This window comes from Eimeria necatrix, genomic scaffold (genome assembly GCF_000499385.1).
Source record: "Eimeria necatrix Houghton genomic scaffold, Enh_scaff39, whole genome shotgun sequence".
Classification (NCBI taxonomy): Eukaryota; Apicomplexa; class Conoidasida; order Eucoccidiorida; family Eimeriidae; genus Eimeria; species Eimeria necatrix.
In genome coordinates, this window is record NW_013654292.1 from 38,260 (window position 1) to 58,532 (window position 20,273).

At 48.7% G+C, this 20,273-nt stretch overlaps 4 protein-coding genes across 4 annotated transcripts; 3 read left to right on the forward strand and 1 right to left on the reverse strand.

Moving 5' to 3' along the window:
- Positions 1-1,065: 1,065 nt before the first annotated feature.
- Positions 1,066-5,336, forward strand: ENH_00050380 (hypothetical protein, conserved; the record flags this gene model as incomplete). Its single annotated transcript, XM_013581260.1, has 7 exons — positions 1,066-1,159; positions 1,669-1,907; positions 2,105-2,300; positions 2,559-2,842; positions 2,922-3,774; positions 3,956-4,309; positions 4,456-5,336. 7 exons carry the CDS (start codon positions 1,066-1,068, stop codon positions 5,334-5,336), a joined length of 2,901 nt encoding a protein of 966 aa, XP_013436714.1.
- Positions 5,337-6,763: 1,427 nt separating this feature from the next.
- ENH_00050390 (zinc finger (CHY type) protein, putative) lies at positions 6,764-9,879 on the forward strand (the record flags this gene model as incomplete). The annotated part of the gene is made up of 4 exons (XM_013581261.1): positions 6,764-8,571; positions 8,884-9,034; positions 9,231-9,514; positions 9,768-9,879. 4 exons carry the CDS (start codon positions 6,764-6,766, stop codon positions 9,877-9,879), a joined length of 2,355 nt encoding a protein of 784 aa, XP_013436715.1.
- A 3,262-nt stretch (positions 9,880-13,141) lies between these two features.
- ENH_00050400 (hypothetical protein, conserved) lies at positions 13,142-13,953 on the forward strand (the record flags this gene model as incomplete). Its single annotated transcript, XM_013581262.1, has 3 exons — positions 13,142-13,417; positions 13,557-13,682; positions 13,789-13,953. 3 exons carry the CDS (start codon positions 13,142-13,144, stop codon positions 13,951-13,953), a joined length of 567 nt encoding a protein of 188 aa, XP_013436716.1.
- Positions 13,954-16,735: 2,782 nt separating this feature from the next.
- ENH_00050410 (hypothetical protein) lies at positions 16,736-19,974 on the reverse strand (the record flags this gene model as incomplete). The annotated part of the gene is made up of 9 exons (XM_013581263.1): positions 16,736-17,053; positions 17,166-17,219; positions 17,326-17,586; positions 17,859-18,191; positions 18,424-18,681; positions 18,807-18,827; positions 18,947-19,201; positions 19,311-19,352; positions 19,477-19,974. The coding sequence occupies 9 exons, from the start codon at positions 19,972-19,974 to the stop codon at positions 16,736-16,738; spliced, it is 2,040 nt and encodes a 679-aa protein (XP_013436717.1).
- Between the last annotated feature and the right edge of the window lie 299 nt (positions 19,975-20,273).

Below are 20,273 nucleotides of genomic sequence, written 5' to 3' on the forward strand. Positions count from 1 at the left end.
TTGCGAGGCGGCTGACGAACTTTGCAGAAGATCCTAAGGGTCTATGTAAGGGGTGCTGGTTAACGCGATATGGACCCCGCTTCTGCTTATTTTACGGGAGGAGATCTGGTGACACGGAAGGCCATGCGTGACATCTTCAAATTATTGGTGGTCGCACCGCCCTCTGTGCAGCGGGCAGCTGTGCAAGACGATGCACATTCGGCAGAAACACAACATAATTAGATTAGTCTGACCCTCACAGATAGAATGTTGAAGTAAAAAATGCTGAACATGAAATAAATTTCGCGCGGGAAGTACTGCAGACGTGTGGCGGGCCAGTCGCTCATCGACCAGCGCGGTCAGACGCGGTCAGAAGAAGGCAATGCCATGAGAATTGGAAAATCCACGAATCCACGGATCATCCATCTTGGAAAAGCCAGCGAAATATATCTGCTTATTTTCTTATATTTAAATGAGCTATTTGTTGACTATACTGGTCCAACCGTGCCTTGCTGTGCTTGGGGGCCCTATCACGAAACCAGACCAGTGTTCCTTCATCCCCAAAGCTTAGAGATGCAGCTAGTCCTTCACTAAAAGGTGCCAAAAATGTAACATGCTTTAAATTGCAATTGCTGCAACTGCGTCTGGGAGGTTTGTTTCTGTGCTCATGCACCTAAGAAGTTGCTTTTCCTTCCAGCGGTGTCCATGCCTTCGTATACAGCTGGAGGCCATCTCACTTTCCAGAAAGTGTGGCTTGCATTTCCGTTGCACTTGACAATTTCTCTTTTATCTGCTGGAATGCGGCACTCTTTTCTCTTTTGTTCATCTAGGCAGGCCTCATTTTGCACAGGTGGGCTCTCATGCAAACAAGCAGATCGACGCCGGCTACTGCAAAAGAAATAGTGCACCCTAGTTTTAGGTTTTAATTTGACTGGTGACATTCTGTGTCCAAAGTCACCGAGGGGGCCGGAAGAGGGAGGCTGCGGCTATTCTCTTCATTGCAGAAGGGCTCATTTGGTCCCGCTCTTTGACAAACTGCGAGTGTTGAAACTCCTCTCTAAAGAACAAACGCATCTACCTTCAAACATGATGAGAAGCTGTAGCACGGGTATATCTGAAGGCGTTAGAAATGCCTTTGGCGTTGGCTTCCAAAGGGGGACCACAGTTATCCGCTGCAAGCGTGAGTTCCTGCTTCTCAAGGGAAACAGCCCACAGCTGCTGAATTGCGCTGCTTGTGATAGGGAGCACTGTGATTTGCAGGGCTGGCGGTGCCATGTGCCTTTCTGTTTTCAGCTCCCCCAGCCTTCGAAGGACCCGCATCTGAAGACCGAACTTGTACGTGCTCAGCTGTCTATTTATTCGTATGTTGAGCTACTGCAGTGCTTTTGCAAGGTTCTACATTTAGTTCGCCTTAGTGATGGCTGGTGCATGCCGGTTCTCAATGAAGTATTTGTCAAGAAGCAGTTTCGCACTTCGTGCTGTCCTGAGTCGCTTGCTCACGAGTTGTACATTTAGGATTGTTTAGAGCTGCTGGTGCCTTTGCTATTGCAATAGCCTGGCGGATTTGCACAAGCGAGAGAATGTTTGAATGGCAGGAAATTTGTTGTGTCCCACCGTAACGTCAAATGATTTAAACAGGGTGCGCGGAAAATCTTATCCGTGATTGTGCCTTATTTCCCTTGCGTGCAGATTTTGAGTACTATGATGATGTTGAGCGCCGCCGTAACCTCGCGCCTTACCTGCGTGGTAGCGTTTGCCATGCTGGACCAATAAGATGCCGCTCGAAGTCAGTCCCCAGAAAATGTACAGCTCCACGCAAAAACACAAAGGCCGCCCTGTCAACCGGCGAGACTGAGTTTCAGCACGAAGGTGATTTGTTTCAAGATATTCAGCAACTCGAGAGCTTCGAAGCCCCACCGCCCACTATGGTACGCCTGAAATGCAGCTCATACTACATTTCCCTCAAGCATACCTATGCTCAGTCGTTTTGAAGGCGCCCTGGCGTTTTCTTTTTTGCATGGACTATGGTGGGCTTTCCCCCTTCACCTTTTAGCGAAGGCTTGCATTATTTGAAGTATTTTGATAAGCTATAAGCTGTGGAACTGCTGGTGGCTGCGATCTTCAGGAATATTGCAGAACAGCTTCCGGCCTCGAGCGTGAAGGGGATACCCCGAAGAACCTTTTTCTGCAGACTGAAAAGGGTGATCAAGATTGCGCCACCACCTGTGCACTTCCTGAGGTCCAGGTGTCTCCTAGGGTAGAGGTGAACTGGGACCACTTTCCAGACCGAGACGCTTGCTCCTCTGGAGCTCTGCCAACACGTAGGGAAAGAGCATAATGTAGTGAACAAAGCAGCACCTATCCACATTGAGTCCTGGCCCTTCATTTGAAAATGATACGTGCTTCTTGAACACCGTTCGGGCCACCGGGTACCAGTATTTTAGGGCTGGTTTTGCCTGAGTGCATGCTTCGAAAATGTTGCTTTACAACGGCAACAGCGTCCCCAGTCAGGATCGCCGACGTACGGGTGAGGGGAGAAAATGCATGCGGCACCTCAGTTTCGGTGGAATGTTGCGCAGATACAAGCCAGCTCGTTGACGGGACAATCGTGAGGGGTTATATTGACATAGCACATGCCTTGCTACGCCATTTTGAAGAGGCGCTAGGGACGAAGCAGCGCTTGACTGCTGGCAGCTTAGATTGCGCAGAAACAGTCTGCAGAGCCCTGAACACATTACAGAGCTCGAATTATAAGCTGAACGTCCTCGTGCAGCGCATTTTAAACGCAGTCAGACTACTGCACAAGCGGAAAATCCTGGAGGAGAGAGATGCTTTAGATGAAGGTGCTATGTACAACGAAGTGGTAAGCAGAAAAAATTAGAGGGTACAGTTATACACGGATTTTATGAGTTTTGTATGCTGCCGCTTTGCTTTTTGCGTAGGAGTTCCCATATCCCCTAGAAGCTACTACAAATTCGTTATCAGGGGTGCAGACGCACACATACCCTTTGTACGTGTATCGTTCGCGGCCTATGAGTCAGCGTCAAATGTACCCGGGCTCTGCTGAAACAATTTATCATAAGCTTGAGGGAGAAGCTGAGTCTGGCGGTGACTCCACAATGCAGGCGCCTCAAAACGTCAGGATACAGAAGAGCCGCGTTGCCGGCCCCCCACCACGTAAAGCTACTTTGGTGCAAGATGCGTTGCGTGTTCCTGTGCCTTGTACGGACGAAGCATCACCCGTTGCACAAAGCCCATCTAGGCAGTCTCTAACCGAGGTCCAGAAAAGCTACACCAAAAGTGGGAGTGCATTAAACACTACAGTGCCTTTGCCTGTGACCACTCGAAAAACTGCGAACGAATGTACTGAAGGAGTTTCAAGGACAGGATCTCGAGTAAACATTCAAGTATCGAGTTCGGAGTCACCTGCAGGCCCGCTTTTACGAGCTCCATCTGCACAGCTGCCCCAGATCTCTTTGACGAGGGAAGGCAGTAAAGAGAGGCCCCAGAGTCCATTAGGTCACAGTGAGGGGGCTAAGCTAGAACTAAGCCTCAACTCACTACCAAAGACTAATACAAGAGAGCCACAATCAGCCAGTGGGATTCCCAGAACGCAGCTTGTTGGACCGAGAACCGAAGGAGGAGGCTCCACTTCCGGCCACTTCACCAGGTACGCTTGTTGCAGCATGCCATTTAGAGAGTCCGAGGGAAGCTTGCACGTCCGTCCTCTTATCTTGAGTGAGACACGCACGCTGGAGGATAAGGATCATTCTCAGTGGAAAGAAGATATCTACCGTAAGCTGTTACTTGCTTTGCCGTGAGGCTCAGAACAATGGGATACTAGAAGTATACCAAAGCAACGACGCCAAGACAAATTCCTACAAGTTTCAACACCCTGACGTACACAGAGGACTTTTCGAACTCTCAAAGTATTAGTTTCTGAGATTTGTGCGCTTTGCTCCGTGGGTGCGCTCAGGAGCTTCAGTTGCTGAAGCGTTGTTGCTTGTCAAATTCGCCATTGACCTCATACTAAGTGGGGAGGGGCCGGAGTACGTTGAGAAGCAATTTTTTAAGTATTTCAGATTTGACAACTACAAAGCACACGAGAGACCCAAGATTTCTGAGGGATTGACACCAGCGCAAGGGAAGTACCTCATTCTCCGATACGCCATTGCGAAGATCGAGGCAGACTATGGAGACACACCTGAAGCAGCAGATCCAAATCTCTACCTCCCAGATCTTAGAAAAATGGAGGGCATAATCCTTGACGACCCCTTTCAACAGAGGAACAGGGAATCAGAGAGCGTAAAGGCTTTCCACCAAGATGAGGGTACGGTGTTTCACGCTTCCACGCTTTTTGTTCTTGTTCAGCATATTCACGTACGCTGCAACAAAGCGCTTCGGTAACCTGTTGCTTGCATAGCACGCCACTTGTTTTGACAAGCTGAGCTTTGTGCTAACTTGTTCGCTTTTTAGGTGGGGATTCCCAGCCCTCACAGAGTACGCATCGGCTGCCCGAGAGGTCTCCTGAGGAACGTATGGAACGGCATTTGCCCTTAAGCATACTTAGTCTCCCAGCAGTCTATTCGCGGCCCGTAGGGGGCCACCGCGAGTCATGCTCAGAGTCAAGCTTGCCAGGACGTGCGCACGCTCACCGCGGGGCCTCGAGTTCAAACCCACGGCAGCCAACGTCATCCACTGCAATGTCCAACAACGGGGTACTTAGTGCAGCAGCTGCCAACGAAGTGAGCTGCCTGCCAAAGCCTCTTCCAATTTTGGGCGGCTACAACCCTACAACTTCTGACAACAAACCTAGAGGAATATCAAGTAAAGATGCCGGGCATATTGTGGGTGCTGTGGCTTCGGTTCCAATGCCCACTACGCCAGCGCCTTCTGTCCTACCTGATGGACCCGCTGTTCAAGACCGACCAGAGACCCAGCAAAGAAGCAGCTCCTTGTCCGTGACAGCATCTCAGCAGGCTACCCCCATTTCGCGTGTTTTGCCTCCCACACCTTCCTCGAATCCAGGTGATATGTCAGGGCTGCCAGCGAAAAGCAAAAATACAACTCCTTCAGACAAACCTGCCATGAAGTTAGTAGACTCAAGAAACAGCAGTCGGTCCAGGCTCCTGGGGCAGAAAGCAAGCTTGAACTGCCTTTCAATTGGAGATGAAGGCTTTAAGCTGAGCAGCAGAAACATCGTCCGCGACACAGTGAGCGGCGCGGTGACCACCGTAGTATTTGAGCCCTCCAAAAGCGTTGCTGGACAGTCTCTACTCGATACGGCAACATCAGCCGCACTGCACGGCATCAGTGCGTCCCGCTCGCAAGAAATGCCCGCACCGCTTCCTGAGTAGGGCACTTGGAAAGCCTAGCCTTCGTGTTCCCATCAAGTACTCAGGATTCCCACGCATGTACAGCTTGTGATATGTGAGATACAGCAGCTACAGCAATACAGCCGCTCCGTGGGGGTATTGCTGTAGAAAAGTCAGCGGTAAGAGTGTTGTCCCCGCGGTATGGAGTAGTGAGGCAGGAGCAGTTCGTCATCTCCGTTACGCGGAAAGAGCACGAGACGAATCCCCCTAATGTAGTTCTGAGGCTACGGAGCTGGGAGCTCTAATTCGTTATAATTTGTTTGTTGATGAACGCCGTAACCAATGGTGTGACGGACCCGGCGACTCGCCGCACGGGCGGCTTAGTCGACCTTTTTACGGCTACTGACATGAGCTGCTTCGCATCGAACAGACGCGTCTTCTGTTATTCAGTGCCTACAACACCACGCAGAGGGTAGTTCAAGCTCGAGTGTCGTATCAACAACGCACCCTAAAGCAAAGGAGTGCACGGGATGTCTTGTGCGGATAACGCATAAATACACAAATATTGCATTTATGGGGTGAAGCGGAGAGACAAGCTGCCAGATTAGAGAAGGAATGCCACAATGATTGCCATTTTCTCAGTACGTGCCAAGTGAACCGTAGGTTCTCGCGGCGAGATACATTGAGCCCATTTTGATATGTTCTCCGCGAACTCGGAGAGCCGAGACACGATATAGCTGGTATATATTGAAAAGAACGACAGTTAGGCTCTGTACTGCGATTCTTAGGGTTAGTTTTCTGCCCACTTTCTCTCGCCCACACGGAGGGGAAGCCATACATAAGATGTCCTCGGAATACGATAGAGTACTGCCGGTTCACCACAGAGCAGACGAGGCGATCCCCTGAAAACTAAAAAAATTGCCGTTTCTGATGAAGAAAGAGTCGCTTATCTGATGAAGGACACAGTGGTTTGCGAGCGGGGGGACCGGGAGAGTGGACACTTGACTGCAAACGGGATTTCCTCCGTCCGACGCTATCAGTAGTAAACGTGAACTTGGTGAAAAAATGGACCCATTTTTTTACCAAGTCCCGAAGATGCAATGAATAAACTCGGCGTGGAACACGCAGAGGAAGGGCTTTGACAGTGAGCGACCAAGTGTGTGTGGTATGGCCGTGTGGGCACAATCGAGAGCTAAGCGTTAATGAGCGCACTTACGGCAGCGCCCTTTGACAGGTAATGTAGCAAGCGCAACAGTCACCGTATGCGTAATTAGCCGCCGCTGTGTCGAGATATTAAGCATCAATTGAGCTTCCTGATGCAGTCTGGGCATTGGCGTTTATGCAGGGGCTGCGACAGTATACGGCTACAATACCACAGTTACATCAAAAGCGCAGAACACCGGGATCCAGCGTTTCTTTCTCGCCTCACTACCACGCTGCTGCATTAGGACCCCCCTTCAGTGTTCCCAATGGATTTGTTTCGCACGAGCCAGCAGGGTGGCGACCCGTTGCCAACACAGAGGCCTCCTGAGCCTCATCCAAAAGAAGAGGCGCAACCGGCGGATCGATCAGCGCACACTTCAAAACATGAGGGGCATTTGTCGGGGACGCAGCCAAGGCACCACGAAAGGGGTGGCGATCAGCTGGACCTACGTAAGCGGAAGGACCTCCAAAGTCAGAGGGCACCAGCACGTATCAAAAGTGGTGGTGCCCCCCATGGACGTGGCAGTAGGAATAACTACAATCACAAGCATAGGGGACAGATGGGGGGAAACAACGCTGTCAGTGAATTTAGTCAAGAACAACAGAGGGAGCAGCCAGAAGGCCTTCAGGGTGCGCTAGATCCTCCAGAACAAGGAAGAACCCAAGAGTGCAGAGAAGGGCCTGGGACAAGACAGCAGCAGACACAGCAGGCAGAACAACGAGACGAATTGCAGCCTCCTCGAAGGGAGCAAAAACGGTGGACTCGTGGCAGAGGGCTTCAACCTCAACACAACTACCAGTGGCGGCCAGTGGTACGCGGAGACAAGGAAGAGAATGCACAACAACAGCAACCACAACATTCTCAGCAGGAGCTGGAGCAGTCGGTGAGTCAGAAACAGTTGCAGACTCATAAAGAGCACGTGCCGGAACAGCCTACAAGGCCACAGCAACAGCAACGGCAACGCACTTACACAAGAGGTACGCAACGAAGGTACCCACAAGGGCGGCACGTGCAGCGACAGCAGTGTGATGAAATCCACAATGAACAGAGGTCCAACAGCCAGCAAAGTCAGCTGCCTGGAGTACAGCTGCAGCAACAGCAGCAGCCGGTAACTTGCCGCCGCGCATGTGTGCGCCCGCAGCCGGCTGGTGTAGCGTCTTCAGTTGCAATGGAGCTACAGCGAGTTCGCCGTCAGTTTTTCGACTCATTCGCGTTGTTGTTTTGTCACCCACGGCTGATGACTCTTCTGGAGAACCAGCCTTCAGCCGATCGGGAGTGGAAAATAACCCCTGCGCGAAATTCCTCTTTAGCCACAAGGGATTCAAAAGTTCCACCAGCAATTGGCGACGCATCAGATCAAAGAAAAAACGCCGATAATGCAGATGACTTTTCCGTCGGAGCACCAGTGGTTCCCAAGCCCAGCAATGACGTGCCGTACACCGACGATTCTAGTTGCGAAAAGCTTCCTGCTGGCGGCCATCAGCGGGGAAGCAGCACGCCCTTGTGCGTGTTTGAGGTCATTTTAAATCCAACAGACCCCGAGTTCGACAAGTCCCTGCTGCCCTGTGGATTGCGTCTGCAAGTTACAGTCGAGAAGAATTATCCGGGGTCTGAAGCAATTACCACCAGTCAACAAGACGGGGATATCCCTTCTAGAGGGGAAAAAGTGAATGGAGGGGTAAATGGCCGGGACAATGCAACAGTTGTGGCGGCAAGGGTGGCGACTGCGTCATCGGACTCTGCGAACTATGTTGGAGGAGATTCACACCCGCCGCCTGCAACCACGCACAGCTGTGGCCCTGTCGATACGCATAGCTGCGAATTTGCGTCATCTGTAGCTTCTTTATATGTATGCAATGAAGAATTGAACGATTTTCGCCGAAATGCGATCGAGATGGTCTTCTCAAAAGTCATTGAACAGCAGTTAGCCAGAGGGGAAAAAGCAGATCTCGTGCGTACGGCGATTAAAGCGGTGGACAGGCACTTGAGAGACGTATTTGCGTTGCAAGTACCTCACACAGAGTCCGCCTCCCAAAAGGTTGAGATGCCTTGGACGGAAGAAGAACAAAGGAAGTATGACTTGATATTACTCCTCACTACACCGTGCAGTGACTAGGCCTGCTTAAATGCCTTTTTATTGCATATCTATGCTGCCGTGTAGCTGGACGTGAACGGAGGTAGTTTTTTACATGGTCGTGACAACCTGAGCGTGCAACTGGGTACAGTACTGGGTACCGCTTCAGTGCAGCATCCAGCTCATTCCCGCCAGTCCTATGTGTTTTTGCGCCTCTGAAGCAGTGCTATACTTTGTGCTTGCGTGATTTATATTTCGTCTACTTCGCACACCCGGTATCTTAGCTTCCAGGGCTCTGGAGTTTGACTCAGATTGGAGGAAGCCGTTGTTTTGTATCGTCGGGTAGCAGAGCCAGTCTTACGGTGGCGCAACATCAGCAGCCACGTGGGAACTCGTACGGCGAAGGAATGCGCAATGAGGTTTCAAATTTGCCGGAGTGCTGTGCTAAATGAGCGCCAGAAGGTAAGCCGGTAATGAGCCCTCCACTTTTGCGTACATGTTTTCATAGATGTTTGATCTTATCAGTCTCAGCCGTGCTTTGTCTTTGTGTGAGATGGTCTATATCAGTGGGATTGACTAGGAGCTCCTGCCTTAACAAGGCATGCACGTGCTCAATAATACGTTCGCAGATGTGCCGTGCCTATTGAAATTCGCGCAGGTATTAGAGGGGGCCAATACCAAAGAAGAGTCAGAAGAGTCGAGTGACGGCCTAGAAGATGAGCTTGATGGCGAAGATGGAGAAAATAATGCGGGAGTACCTGGGAAAACGCCTGCAGTGGCACGTGGCAGCGACGTTTCCCTTATAGACACGACGTCAGAGGGGGTATCTTCTCTGCATCTGAGTTGCATACGACTGCAAGTCACGTGTGGTCGATGTAAATCTCCAGCAGATATGCGTGTTTCGCTGCCAAAAGATGGAGCAGCCTTGGATGCAGCGGGTAAGTGATGCAAAAGTGTAGCTAATTAGCGGTGTTTCCTTTAAACCAGTCCGGTTCTATTCGCTTCTCTTTTCTTCATGTATTCACAAGTTAAGTCATGCTGCCCACAGTAGCAGTGGACTTTTACGAAGTGAAAGTCTGTGACCTGTTTCTGTCTTAGACAGCCTGAATCCGCCGAACTGTTTCGTTCTAGTTTACAGAATACGCGGGCGCTACGTGGTGATACGTATGAAGGCGTGTAACTGCTTGCATTGCAGGCTGCTCGGTAACCTGTGCAAAGTGCCAACTGCGTATGGGCATAAAGGTACAGCCATTGATTGGCGTTACGGGGAGCTCCTTAATGCGGGTGGCCGTTGTGGAAGAAATTGATTGTCATCTCAAGGATTTGATGCCTTGTGATTTCGTATTAACCTGCGATTGTTGTGGCGCTAGCATGAAGGCGCGAGAGCTGCAAAGTGGTATGTCAGTGGCGAACTAGAACTACAAGCGGTGCCGTGGAGCTCGATGTAGTGGCAAATATTGCTAATCATGTAGCGTAGAGTGCTTCCTTCAATTCAGGATTACCGAGAATCGTGCTTAGTATTTTTGTTGAGCTCCACGCTCTTTGAAGCAGCAGGTGCCCACCAACAACTTCTTAAGTCGAACATATTCCACAGGCTCGCCACGGACAAATCACTGTCGGCACTGCCACTCGAAAATGGCCTTTGGATTTCAAGGTGCTGCTCTTGGGCATGCAGTTGTCTGCGGTTTAGGCGCAGAGGGCTCCAAGTAGGTTAGTACTACGGGTACTCCTGAGCAATTTTTCTGCGTGACTAGTGAGCGGTGCAGCAAAATGCCGATTTCACGCAACAGGGCAGTCGTAAAAACGCGCGTATTCCTGCCTGGCATCTTAGCTTGCTGGTGAGCGAATGATCCATCAGGTGTGCCTTCTTGCATGTTGTCCTTTCTGGATCAGAAGCCGTCCAACTCCCAGTTTTCATCAACGACAGAGGAAACAGGACCTCCGGATCGTTGTCGGAACTCCCCTTGCAGATCATGGGACATGCAAACACTACAAGAAGTCATTTCGATGGCTTCGCTTCCCATGCTGTGGCAAGGCAAGCTGTTCCCTTTTGCGTTAACCTGACAGCTGTGGCCGGACAAGGAATGTGTTGCCGTTTATTAGTATAAAGTGGGAAAAGCGGTATTTCTTTGTCCTGTGGCTAATCGTAGTTTCGGCGTGTGTGTTCTTTTGCGCAGGCATACCCTTGTGATATCTGCCACGACAGCAATGAAGACCACGAGCACGAATGGGCAACGCGCATGATTTGCGGTTTTTGTTCCGTTGAGCAAGCATTTTCCAATGTAAAGCCTTGTTCTTGCGGAAAAGCACTGACGAAGGGACGCGCTTCAGCTCACTGGGAGGCAAGCAATTGTTCAGTCGGATGTATATCCCTTAGTGTTTTGTTTTATGATACCAACGTAAACAGCAGGTTGCAGATTCAGAGTGCTGTGTTTTCAGTATTTGCTTTTGCGGATTTAGGGAGGCAAAGGGTGTAGAGACAAGACACGGATGAGCCGAAAAGATTCGAGAAAGTACAAAGGCGTGAGCAAGTAGTGGGTGAAGTTCTAAACTCCGGCCAATGATGTGGGTGTTTGGCACATTAACGGATCAGATATAAAAGTTAACTCGAGTACTTCGAAGGCTATGGTGGCGCTGATTATGGTGGATATCACAATTTTCGCAAATCGAAGCACATCCAGTGCATCAATTTTTCTTTAACAGTAGAAAACAACTGGCAGTGTTCACAGTTGAGCTATTTTATTCTGTTGCTTGCTCCACACTTCTTGCTTTTTAGAACACAGCTTTATCTCTCTTCGAATAGTCACGTTTTGGAGATTCCACAGTTCTTCATCCCATGGATGTATCGGAATCATATAGTTTCACACGTGAGTTTGCGTGAAACATGTAGACCGAGTTTTTCATAGCGGTCATGAAGTGGGTAAGATGGTGATGCTCATCGGAGAGCAAACGACTATCATATGATGCAGCAACAGTTGTGGCTTATCTTGCCACTAAGCCTTTGCCTGTGCTCTCGTTTATCTTGAGCTCAGTGTTCTTGTCTGTCGGCTCTTAGTAACGCTCTCCGAGGCCTACAGTCACTGAGTGGGTTTTCGTGACTTTGACACAATTTGCTATCGTGACAGCGCAAAACAAATAATTTGCACATTTGACAAGCTACGTACAACGCTACCATCAAGAAACTATCGCTGAGCACGTTCAGAACTTCGTTCTTTCACAGCGTAGCCTCAGATACAGCTTCCCAAATGCTGGAACGGATGCGTAGCAGTCAATGGAGCACAAGTTCTTTGCAGGAAAGGTGAATGTAGGCTGCGATGAGAACTGTGATCTCCTAATGGTCCACAGGAAGCCTTTTCGGATCCCCAAAACAGCCCTGACACATCGAAGAACACTGTTTGGCTCCGTTCATCGTGTCAGGCCCGATCGCGCGACCTACGCCGTACACGAATAGGCAACTGTCAAATGAAGCTGCTTACTTCTTAGTTCTCAAAACAGGCTGCTAGCTAGAGTCGCTCATGGTAGTGGAGATATCGTCAATTTTTTTGCGTTAAGTCACATGTTGGGTAGAGGGACATATGGTCGATTTCGAGTACAGTCCAGTTCCCCACAGCAAGCAACTCTACTTCGACCCTACCAGCATCAGTTTGTCAGAAGAACTTAGATATGCGCCTCCACTGTTGGCATTTGACCATCTAGCTCCTGCTGCGCGAAACAACGCAGCTTGCGGCCGCCACTTGTTGGGAAGTATCATTGCGTAGCAGGCATAGAGTTCATACACTTCTACTACTGAGCCGGCAGTGAACTATGCTCAACAAAAAAATTCTGCGTTGAGCTTGATTCAAAAGAGTAGCTCACTAGGGAGAAGACTGCCGGCGAGATGATGTTGTAGTCAACGAATTGAGTGCCAATTGTCCAGAGCAAGAGCAGATGGCAGTTCTTGGAAGTCGTATCCTTTAGAGTTAATACTTGCAAGCGGAGAACGCAAATGGCAAGCATACTCCTTCAGATCAGTGTAGAAAAGGCAACCTCTTATCCGTGTCAAGATTTCCAAGTTTTGGAGTGCTCTCGGCTCTTGCGTGCACACAAGTCCCTCTACATGATGGTGGGCTTGAGAGCCTGTGGATGGCCTTTTGCAAATGTTACTAGGATCTGCGAGTTTTAGGCTTACATTTTGGCAGGACCGGCACATGTTTCAGCTAGGAAGGAGCTGTAAGCCATGCTGCATGTTGCTTGTGAAATCAATGGTCTCCAAAGCAGTTGCAAGGCAGCGGCTCTGGTGATGGCTTCGGTTTGCACTGAAGCTTTAAAACACTCAACAAAAGACACGAAAATATCTTTTTCAAGTCTATGCCCTTTATGGATATGCGTTAAAAACTGGGTTCGCTATTGGCTTTGTCAGTGCAGCGCCGGTGCACGCTCCACCGTGCCTATCCAACAGCCCATTCGCCCTCTGGGGTCACTTGAGCCGTTCGTTTTTTTGCAAGCAAACTACATCAGTTTGCTAAAGTGCAACGAAATTTCATATTAATGCCTGAATGTGTGCATTCAAGCTGTACAGTCCAACTCAGAATGAAGTCTTTCTTGGTTGTTGCTGCGGCTCTGGTGGCCTCGTCGCCAGTGGCCTGCTTTGCAAAAACGATCATGGACTACCTTCGCACCGATGACAGGCTGTACGAAGCCAAGGCAATCGCAGAAGAAGCAGGTATTCTTGATGATGTGGACCCAAGTCGTTTTGGAACACAGTTAACATTGATGCTCCCGTCAAATGAGGCTTTTGACCAGCTCAACGCTGATCGTCCGAAGTGGCGCCAAGCACTCATTAACAACAAACAGAACGTTGAGACTGTAAGCCAGTCAGTAGTAGCGAGTTTCGTCTAATGCAAGCTTCTCCAATCCACTGCTCCCAAAGACCCGATTGTGCGTTGCCAGTTGTATTGTCGGCTGTACTATGGAAAAGCCTCTGCTGGTCTGTGCTTTCTTACAGCTCATCCTTTTCGCGGCAAGTGATATGGTGGTTACTCCAGCATCTATCCGAAGCGGCAAATGGGAAGCGGAAGGCTCCATTGTTTCACTGTTGTCTGAGACCGCCAGCATCGCATCCGATGGCTATGTAAGGAAGTGAACATAAATAACAGTCCGCAGATTTTTGACAGTAAGCAGGGTGGCAAAAAGGCATTCAATGAAGGCTGCCCCATTTTTGTGGTCTGCGCCTTCAGGTGTGCGTCAGCGACTACACCAGAACTGCCTCTTGCGACGACCCTGATAGCTTGCCATGCTGTGCAATGATCGATCTGGACAACGTGATGAAAGCTGATGACGGATACATTTACCTAATAGACGCTGTTATGATGCCTCAAGAGATTGTTGACAAGCTGCCGTGAATTTTCTGTCCCTTTAAGCAGCGTTACCTATGCGTTGTTTGCTTTGTTGGCACAATGAATAAACCAGAGGCGGAAGGTGTGGACGCGCACAAGCGCGCTACTATCACTGGTTCACTCGTAACTAAAGTTAGCTTTTCAAGAAGTAAGGACAAGAAAACCAAAACTTAAAAAATTCCACCAGAAGGGGATTTTTGGTTACGTTGCATACACAAAACAGCGTTAGAATTGTGCAGACGCATTCAAATTCCCCTATTTTGTTTGGCCAACCCATAGGGGCTAGGGCCTTACTAAAGTCAATTTACACAATTAGCGCCAGAAGTATACACCTATTGTGAATCACGCCCCAGATGTTGGATTCGATTGATGCGGGCGAGAAACGGAATTTTCTGTATGAAGGCGGCTGTTTGCTCGGCAGCTGCACTCTTGGTTCTCACAACAACAAAACGAGAGTTGCTGGCCACTTTCTCCAGTGTGTCCGTTTCAGGATCAATGGGTAGTGGATCGTCACATGAGAAAGGTACCCGCGGATTTGTGACAAGGCACGACTGTGCACTTGAAACCTTACTCCAGCCGATAGCTTTTTCAATCAGACTTCGAAGAGGACTTTTGGCTGCATCTAATTCGATAGTGTAAGAATGAAAAACTTTTCTGCCTCCTTTGAAGGCCTGTTGAAGCTGAAAACAAAACCACGGAACATGCACAAAGAAGACAATTGTGCGAAAAGTTGCAGAGCAATTAGGTAAATTAGTAGTCGGCTTTACTTTGGGCACAGTTGGTAGACAATTTTGTGCCCAAGATTTACCGGAGGCTCATGGAAAAGATATTCGACCTCGAATTCCTGCAGAGAAAATCAAACAACCGCAGTTACATGAATAGAATACTGGCCAGAAGCCCGGCCACCGGGTTGGAACAGCCCGTAGCTAGCATACGCATGTTGTTAGCTTACTCCTGGCCTGATGGTTGGGATCAATGCCTGGAACTGAAAAGAGAATCACAGCACAGGACAAGCTTGGTTCAGTGGTTCGCTAGCGGTAGGAAAAACTTTTGTGCTCGTGCCTAGATGCCCCTGCTGACAGAAAGACTATTCTTACATTTGGGTCCAAACGAAGCACGACAAGGCAGTTCTTGCCTTCTGGAACTGGAATTTGCCCCAGTTCTGTGCTCATGACTATATAATAAGGGAATTCTGTTTTCGGGATACACCCTTCAGGTGTCTGAGTTCCCCAGAATGCTCGGCACCATGAGTGTATTGGTGATACTAGATTCCGAAGGAAGACCCGCAGCGGCTGAGAGCGGACATCGCCTAAGTTTATGCGCTCCCCGCCCGGTCCTTGGATGAAAAATCCAGGAACATTGCTTGCCTGAACACGCAAAGCATTTAGAAATATATTCGAGTAAAAAGTAACACATCAGCTGCTGATGAGCCAGCACACCACTCGACGACATGCCTCGAATATAAACTCACAGGGCTTCCAGGAAGAGTGCCCCAAGTCTTTTCTGTTGGTAGCATCATGCCTGCAGGGGATTGCTGTGAAGGTGGTCGGCTGCCCACCTGCATGGGAGCGTGTGAGCCAATGGCCTAACAAAAAAGAGCAACAGATTAGCATGCACCTATATTATTTCAACTGAAAAATGTCTTAAACTAACAAGATGACGTTTGCCTAATGGTGTGAAGCGAATGTGAAGCGAACTGACCTGGACACTCATTGACACATGCTTAATGTGTTCTTGTTGAGCCTCCTTTGGAACAAGTGCCCATAGAGTAAGGTTTGACAGCATCTGCTCCACATTCTCCGTCGTCCCCAGAGGAGTTTCGACAGAGAAAGCGCTTCCATCGTGTTTTGTAAAAGTCGTGTGGAGTGTTAATTGCTGATGCGGGATTTTGGCTTGCTGTAGCATTCGCCCTAGCTGCTGCCCCATTTGCCTTAAAATACTGTTGATGCTACTTTTGTCCGTGGAACTTATATAGCGCAACGGGACTTTTACACTTTGACCCAAAATGCCAAGGTCGACAGCGCCATCTTCCACCTGCGACCCAGACGTATGTTATGCATAGAATTAAATACCAAGTCTTCCTCTAGATTACGTACTTGGGCAGCTACTTGGTTTCGACACATCTTGTGAAAGAAGAGCGCTTACTGTTATTTTTCCTTCGGGCTGAGCAAAAACAGCAAAAGCAATGACACAGGCCTTTAAATGTCCGGTGGGTGTACGCGAGTACGTGTACAGTAATGAACTGTGTGCCTTCTAAACAGCTGCCGTGCGATGAAAACGTACTTTTGATGCAATTTTAATGTCTGCGATGGACTGGAGAGCAATATTAAGATGCTCCAAGAGCCTGCTAACTGTCTTGTCCTTGTCAACAGGCGTTATTGGCACCGTTACTCTTCTCGACGCTGGGCCTGCTCCGGTAAAGACGACTAGGTAAGATCCATCAGGAACGTTTCCAACAGGGGTGTTTAAAAGCGCGTCAATGGCGGCATTAGGATGCTGTAGAAAATGCGCAAATTTTGAAGGTAAGTAAGAAATCTTCTTTCAATTTTTGGCGGCAACCATTACATATTAAGCTCAGTTTGCGTTTCGTCGTGTTATCATGAACACGCGTTTGGGCTGAACGAATTTTTATTTTGTTCATTGGTACTCACTTTAAAGGCTGGGGCTTCCAACGCCTGAAAAATTTAAGATGCAAAGAAAACAAGTGGATAGCGCCTCAACAGATGAACGCTGATTTTTAGAGCTTAGTGACTGCGATTTTCAACGCAAAAGTTCAATAAAATATAGGTTATTCCAGTTGACGCACCTGTGTATCAATGCGAATTGTTTGCCCGGGGGCAACTCTGCTGACTTGCTTCAACGAGTTGAGAAAGGAGAGCACCAAATTCATTCCGGGGTTTCCATGCATTTCCGCTACTTCTTGTAAGAGACGCATTAGGTCTGCAGGAACCAGCTGAGTTGCGGACTCGCCACTTGGACCAGTTATGTTGAACTTGAAGTCCGTTGGTGGTTGTCCCTTTCCGGGAACCTGGATGTTTAAGATCTTGGCGAAGTCGACCGGAGAGCCCGGTGACTCATCATAAACCGCCCCATTTACCACAAAATTCTGTTTGCAGGTCGTAGTAACAGCATGCACCACAGAGTGGCAGGCAATGGACAGAAAAGCTTATGCCTTCATTTGAGTGTCTGCTTTCTGTCACGGTGAGTCTAGAGCTTACCATTCGTTGGTCAGCAGGAATTTTTCGAGGAGTGTATCCAGGGGCAGGTTGTCCCTGAATCGTACACGCATAGGCAATGTTGTAGCTTTAGTGCCAAAGAAATTGCAAAAAAACAAAGTGTTGAACTCAACACGTAATGCGGAGTCAGAAAGCAACGTACGATGAAAACAACTGAATGAGAGTCGTCGAGATCAACAGCACCGGCAAGTCCTAAGATGCTGCCGAGAGTATGTCCAAGAAGCTGTGCAGCGCTAAGGACTCCTCTATAGGCAGTGCCGTCAACGACGACAGTAATGTGTATTGTCTCGGGATTGCTTAACCCAAGAGCTTTTTTGAGCCATTCAACGATTTCGCCAAAGGAAGCGTCTAAACGCTCTTCTGTCTTTGTGAGGGGAACACTTGTTCCTGCCATCGCAGTAATCTGCGGCGAAAGCACAGTAAGATGACAAAAACAATGGATGCGCGATGCGACGTCAAAAAGAATGGCATGCCTTCTGAAGTATTGAACGAGTCGTGCAGGTGCAAACTCTACAGTGTTACACTTGGCAACAGCTGTGATGAGAAACCCACCGAATGCGTCGGTCTTGGCTTTTGATGCTGAAAAACATGCGCATACACAAGCCAAGCGAAATAAGTCAGACTGGGACTCTGACATTATCGAGTCGAGTGCAAATATTTTTACGTCTGACTCACCAAGGTAATGTGCGGATTATGAAGCATTTCGATGACGTTTTTCATTGGCAGTGTGTCAGGGACAGCTCCATGAGAAAGTGAAACAGTTGTGCCAAAGTTTGTAGGGCGCCCGTCACTTCCCAGCGTTTCTGGATGGAACATCTCAAAATCCAACCGAGGTCTAGCGGCCCCAGGAGGAGGTGGACCTCCTATTCTGATGTTAGTGGCTGGAATTTTTATTCCTGTTGGACCCTCAGCATCTGTAGTAATTTTTGTAACGAATTGAGAAAATGGTGTGCTGCCGTCCATGTTGAGCTGAGCCAACAAGTCTGAAAGCGTCCCCATGTTAACGTCCTGAGTATCGCATGGACAGACCAGTATTGATCATTTAGGCAACAATTTTGCGAGTAGAAAGCTAGCTGTGAACCGGAATTGGGGCCTACTTACTCCATAATGTCCTTCAGGCTTTTGGATTATCTGCACATTAGCGTCAGAAGCACAAACATGAACGCCGTATAATCCATCGGCTGATGCAGCAATGCAACAGACCAACACTGCTGGGAAGGCACTGAATATATGCGCTTACCGTGATGGTGATTCCCATAAGACCTGGAATTTGCGGAGCCGGCATATTTTTCCATTCTTCTGGAATCTGTGTAAAGTTCCATCGTGAGCCATCGCTAAGCTCAAGAAAAGTCTCTAACGTTACACCAGGTTTCTGGCTTGCCAAAAGGTTGTTTATGACGAATCCCAAAGGCTCCACTGTGAAAATGTCTTCCGGAGTGGTGCCACGGTGCGAGCTGACGAAAGATGTTTTCAATGCTTCTGGCATGACAATCCTTATCTGAATCAGAGATACATTGGGTTGAGTCAAACCATGCAATGAACGCAGTAAGCATAAAATCCTGATCAAGATACAGTGCTTCACGATTGGAATGCTGAGGGGATGGATGAATGTCAAGAGCTTACTGGAGGAAGAAAGTAGACGGACTGCAGAAGCAACTCAGCACACACAAGCATAAGTGTACCTAGACTAGTTTTGCAATTAAATTACATCTCGTTATAGCGATTTCGTACTGAAGAGTCAAAAATTTTGAACGCAAGCCCACCTGGACAACGCCGACAATCTCTGTAGGCCGAACGCCCTTGAAGGTTGCAGAGCAAAATCTAGCGAGCTCTACCCAAGATCCAAGACCCTGCAGCATCTGACGAGTTAGAACGCAGTGGTTTGTGCCGGCGAATGTGAAAGCCATTTGATCTTCCGGATGGCCTCCTTGTAGAACCTGCTCTATGTATTTCATGGGGTTGTCATCCCAAGGGGCGGTGAAGTAGTGAGGTCTTCGCATGCGATCAATCAAAATGACCTACGGAAACGCAACATAGACATGGCTATGTGAGAGCTTTTGACAGAACTAAATTTGAAAGGCGTGATCCTTATATCTGATTTGCAAGTATCTAGTGTTTACAACTTACCGGCACTGCAGGCCTTGCTGGGGCGTAATTAGGAGTTGTCCCCTGCAAAAAAAAGCGGGTAAGCAGCATGTTAAAATATGCATAGCAATAATGCTGTCCAGTCTGCGGCAAGTACTCAAGCAAGAAAATTTTTGAGTGTTTTTCGAGTCAATTGAAGGGGACTTACAGGACTGAACGCTGAGACTAGAATGTCTCCATCTAGCACTTCAATAGGAATACCGCAAAGCCTTGCGGCTTCTTCCTTTTTCTTTAAGTTCAGGAACTGTTGAAGCGTGATCCCTGGACAATAGTAGTACTTCCCATTTCCTGCGGGGGCTTGGATGTATACGAGTTCGCCCTGTGGCGGTGGCGGCTTGCTCAGGTTAAAAACAAGATTGAAGTTGTCATGCAAGTCTGGCAAGTGAGAAAAGCCTGGAATTTCCACAGTTTGGTGTAAGGGATTGTAAAAGGCTTTTCCGCTCTCCTCTTGGTCAGGGTCTGGAGAAACATTGAATTCCGCTGTTGTGCCGCGAGGTGTTGTACCTGTTCCTGGCTCCATCATTGTTCCCCATCGTTGTGGGTCTTGACCAAAATAGTTGATGCTTGTCTCACTGAATCCACCAGGGTTCGGCATCCTTTGTACATACGTGGCTCCAGGAACATTAGCTCCAGGTTGTTGAACCATATTAAAATACACGTCATTTGGCATAATTCCAGAAAGCGGTGATCCTGGGCGCCTAAACGTGAACCCCAGGGGCATTTCATTCTGGAAGAAGACAACTGGCGTTCCCTGTATGAGACAACACGCACCAGACCCAGTTAGAGATGAAATCGCACCTAGTTTGCAGGCAACAAGCCTTAAACATTCATATTAAGCTTTAGCTTTTCAGAAAAACAGCAGGAAGCAGCATTAAAGTACCGGTTGAGATGTCGGGTACATTGCTGTTTGAGAACCCTCGATCCAGACAAATGGGGAAGATAAGC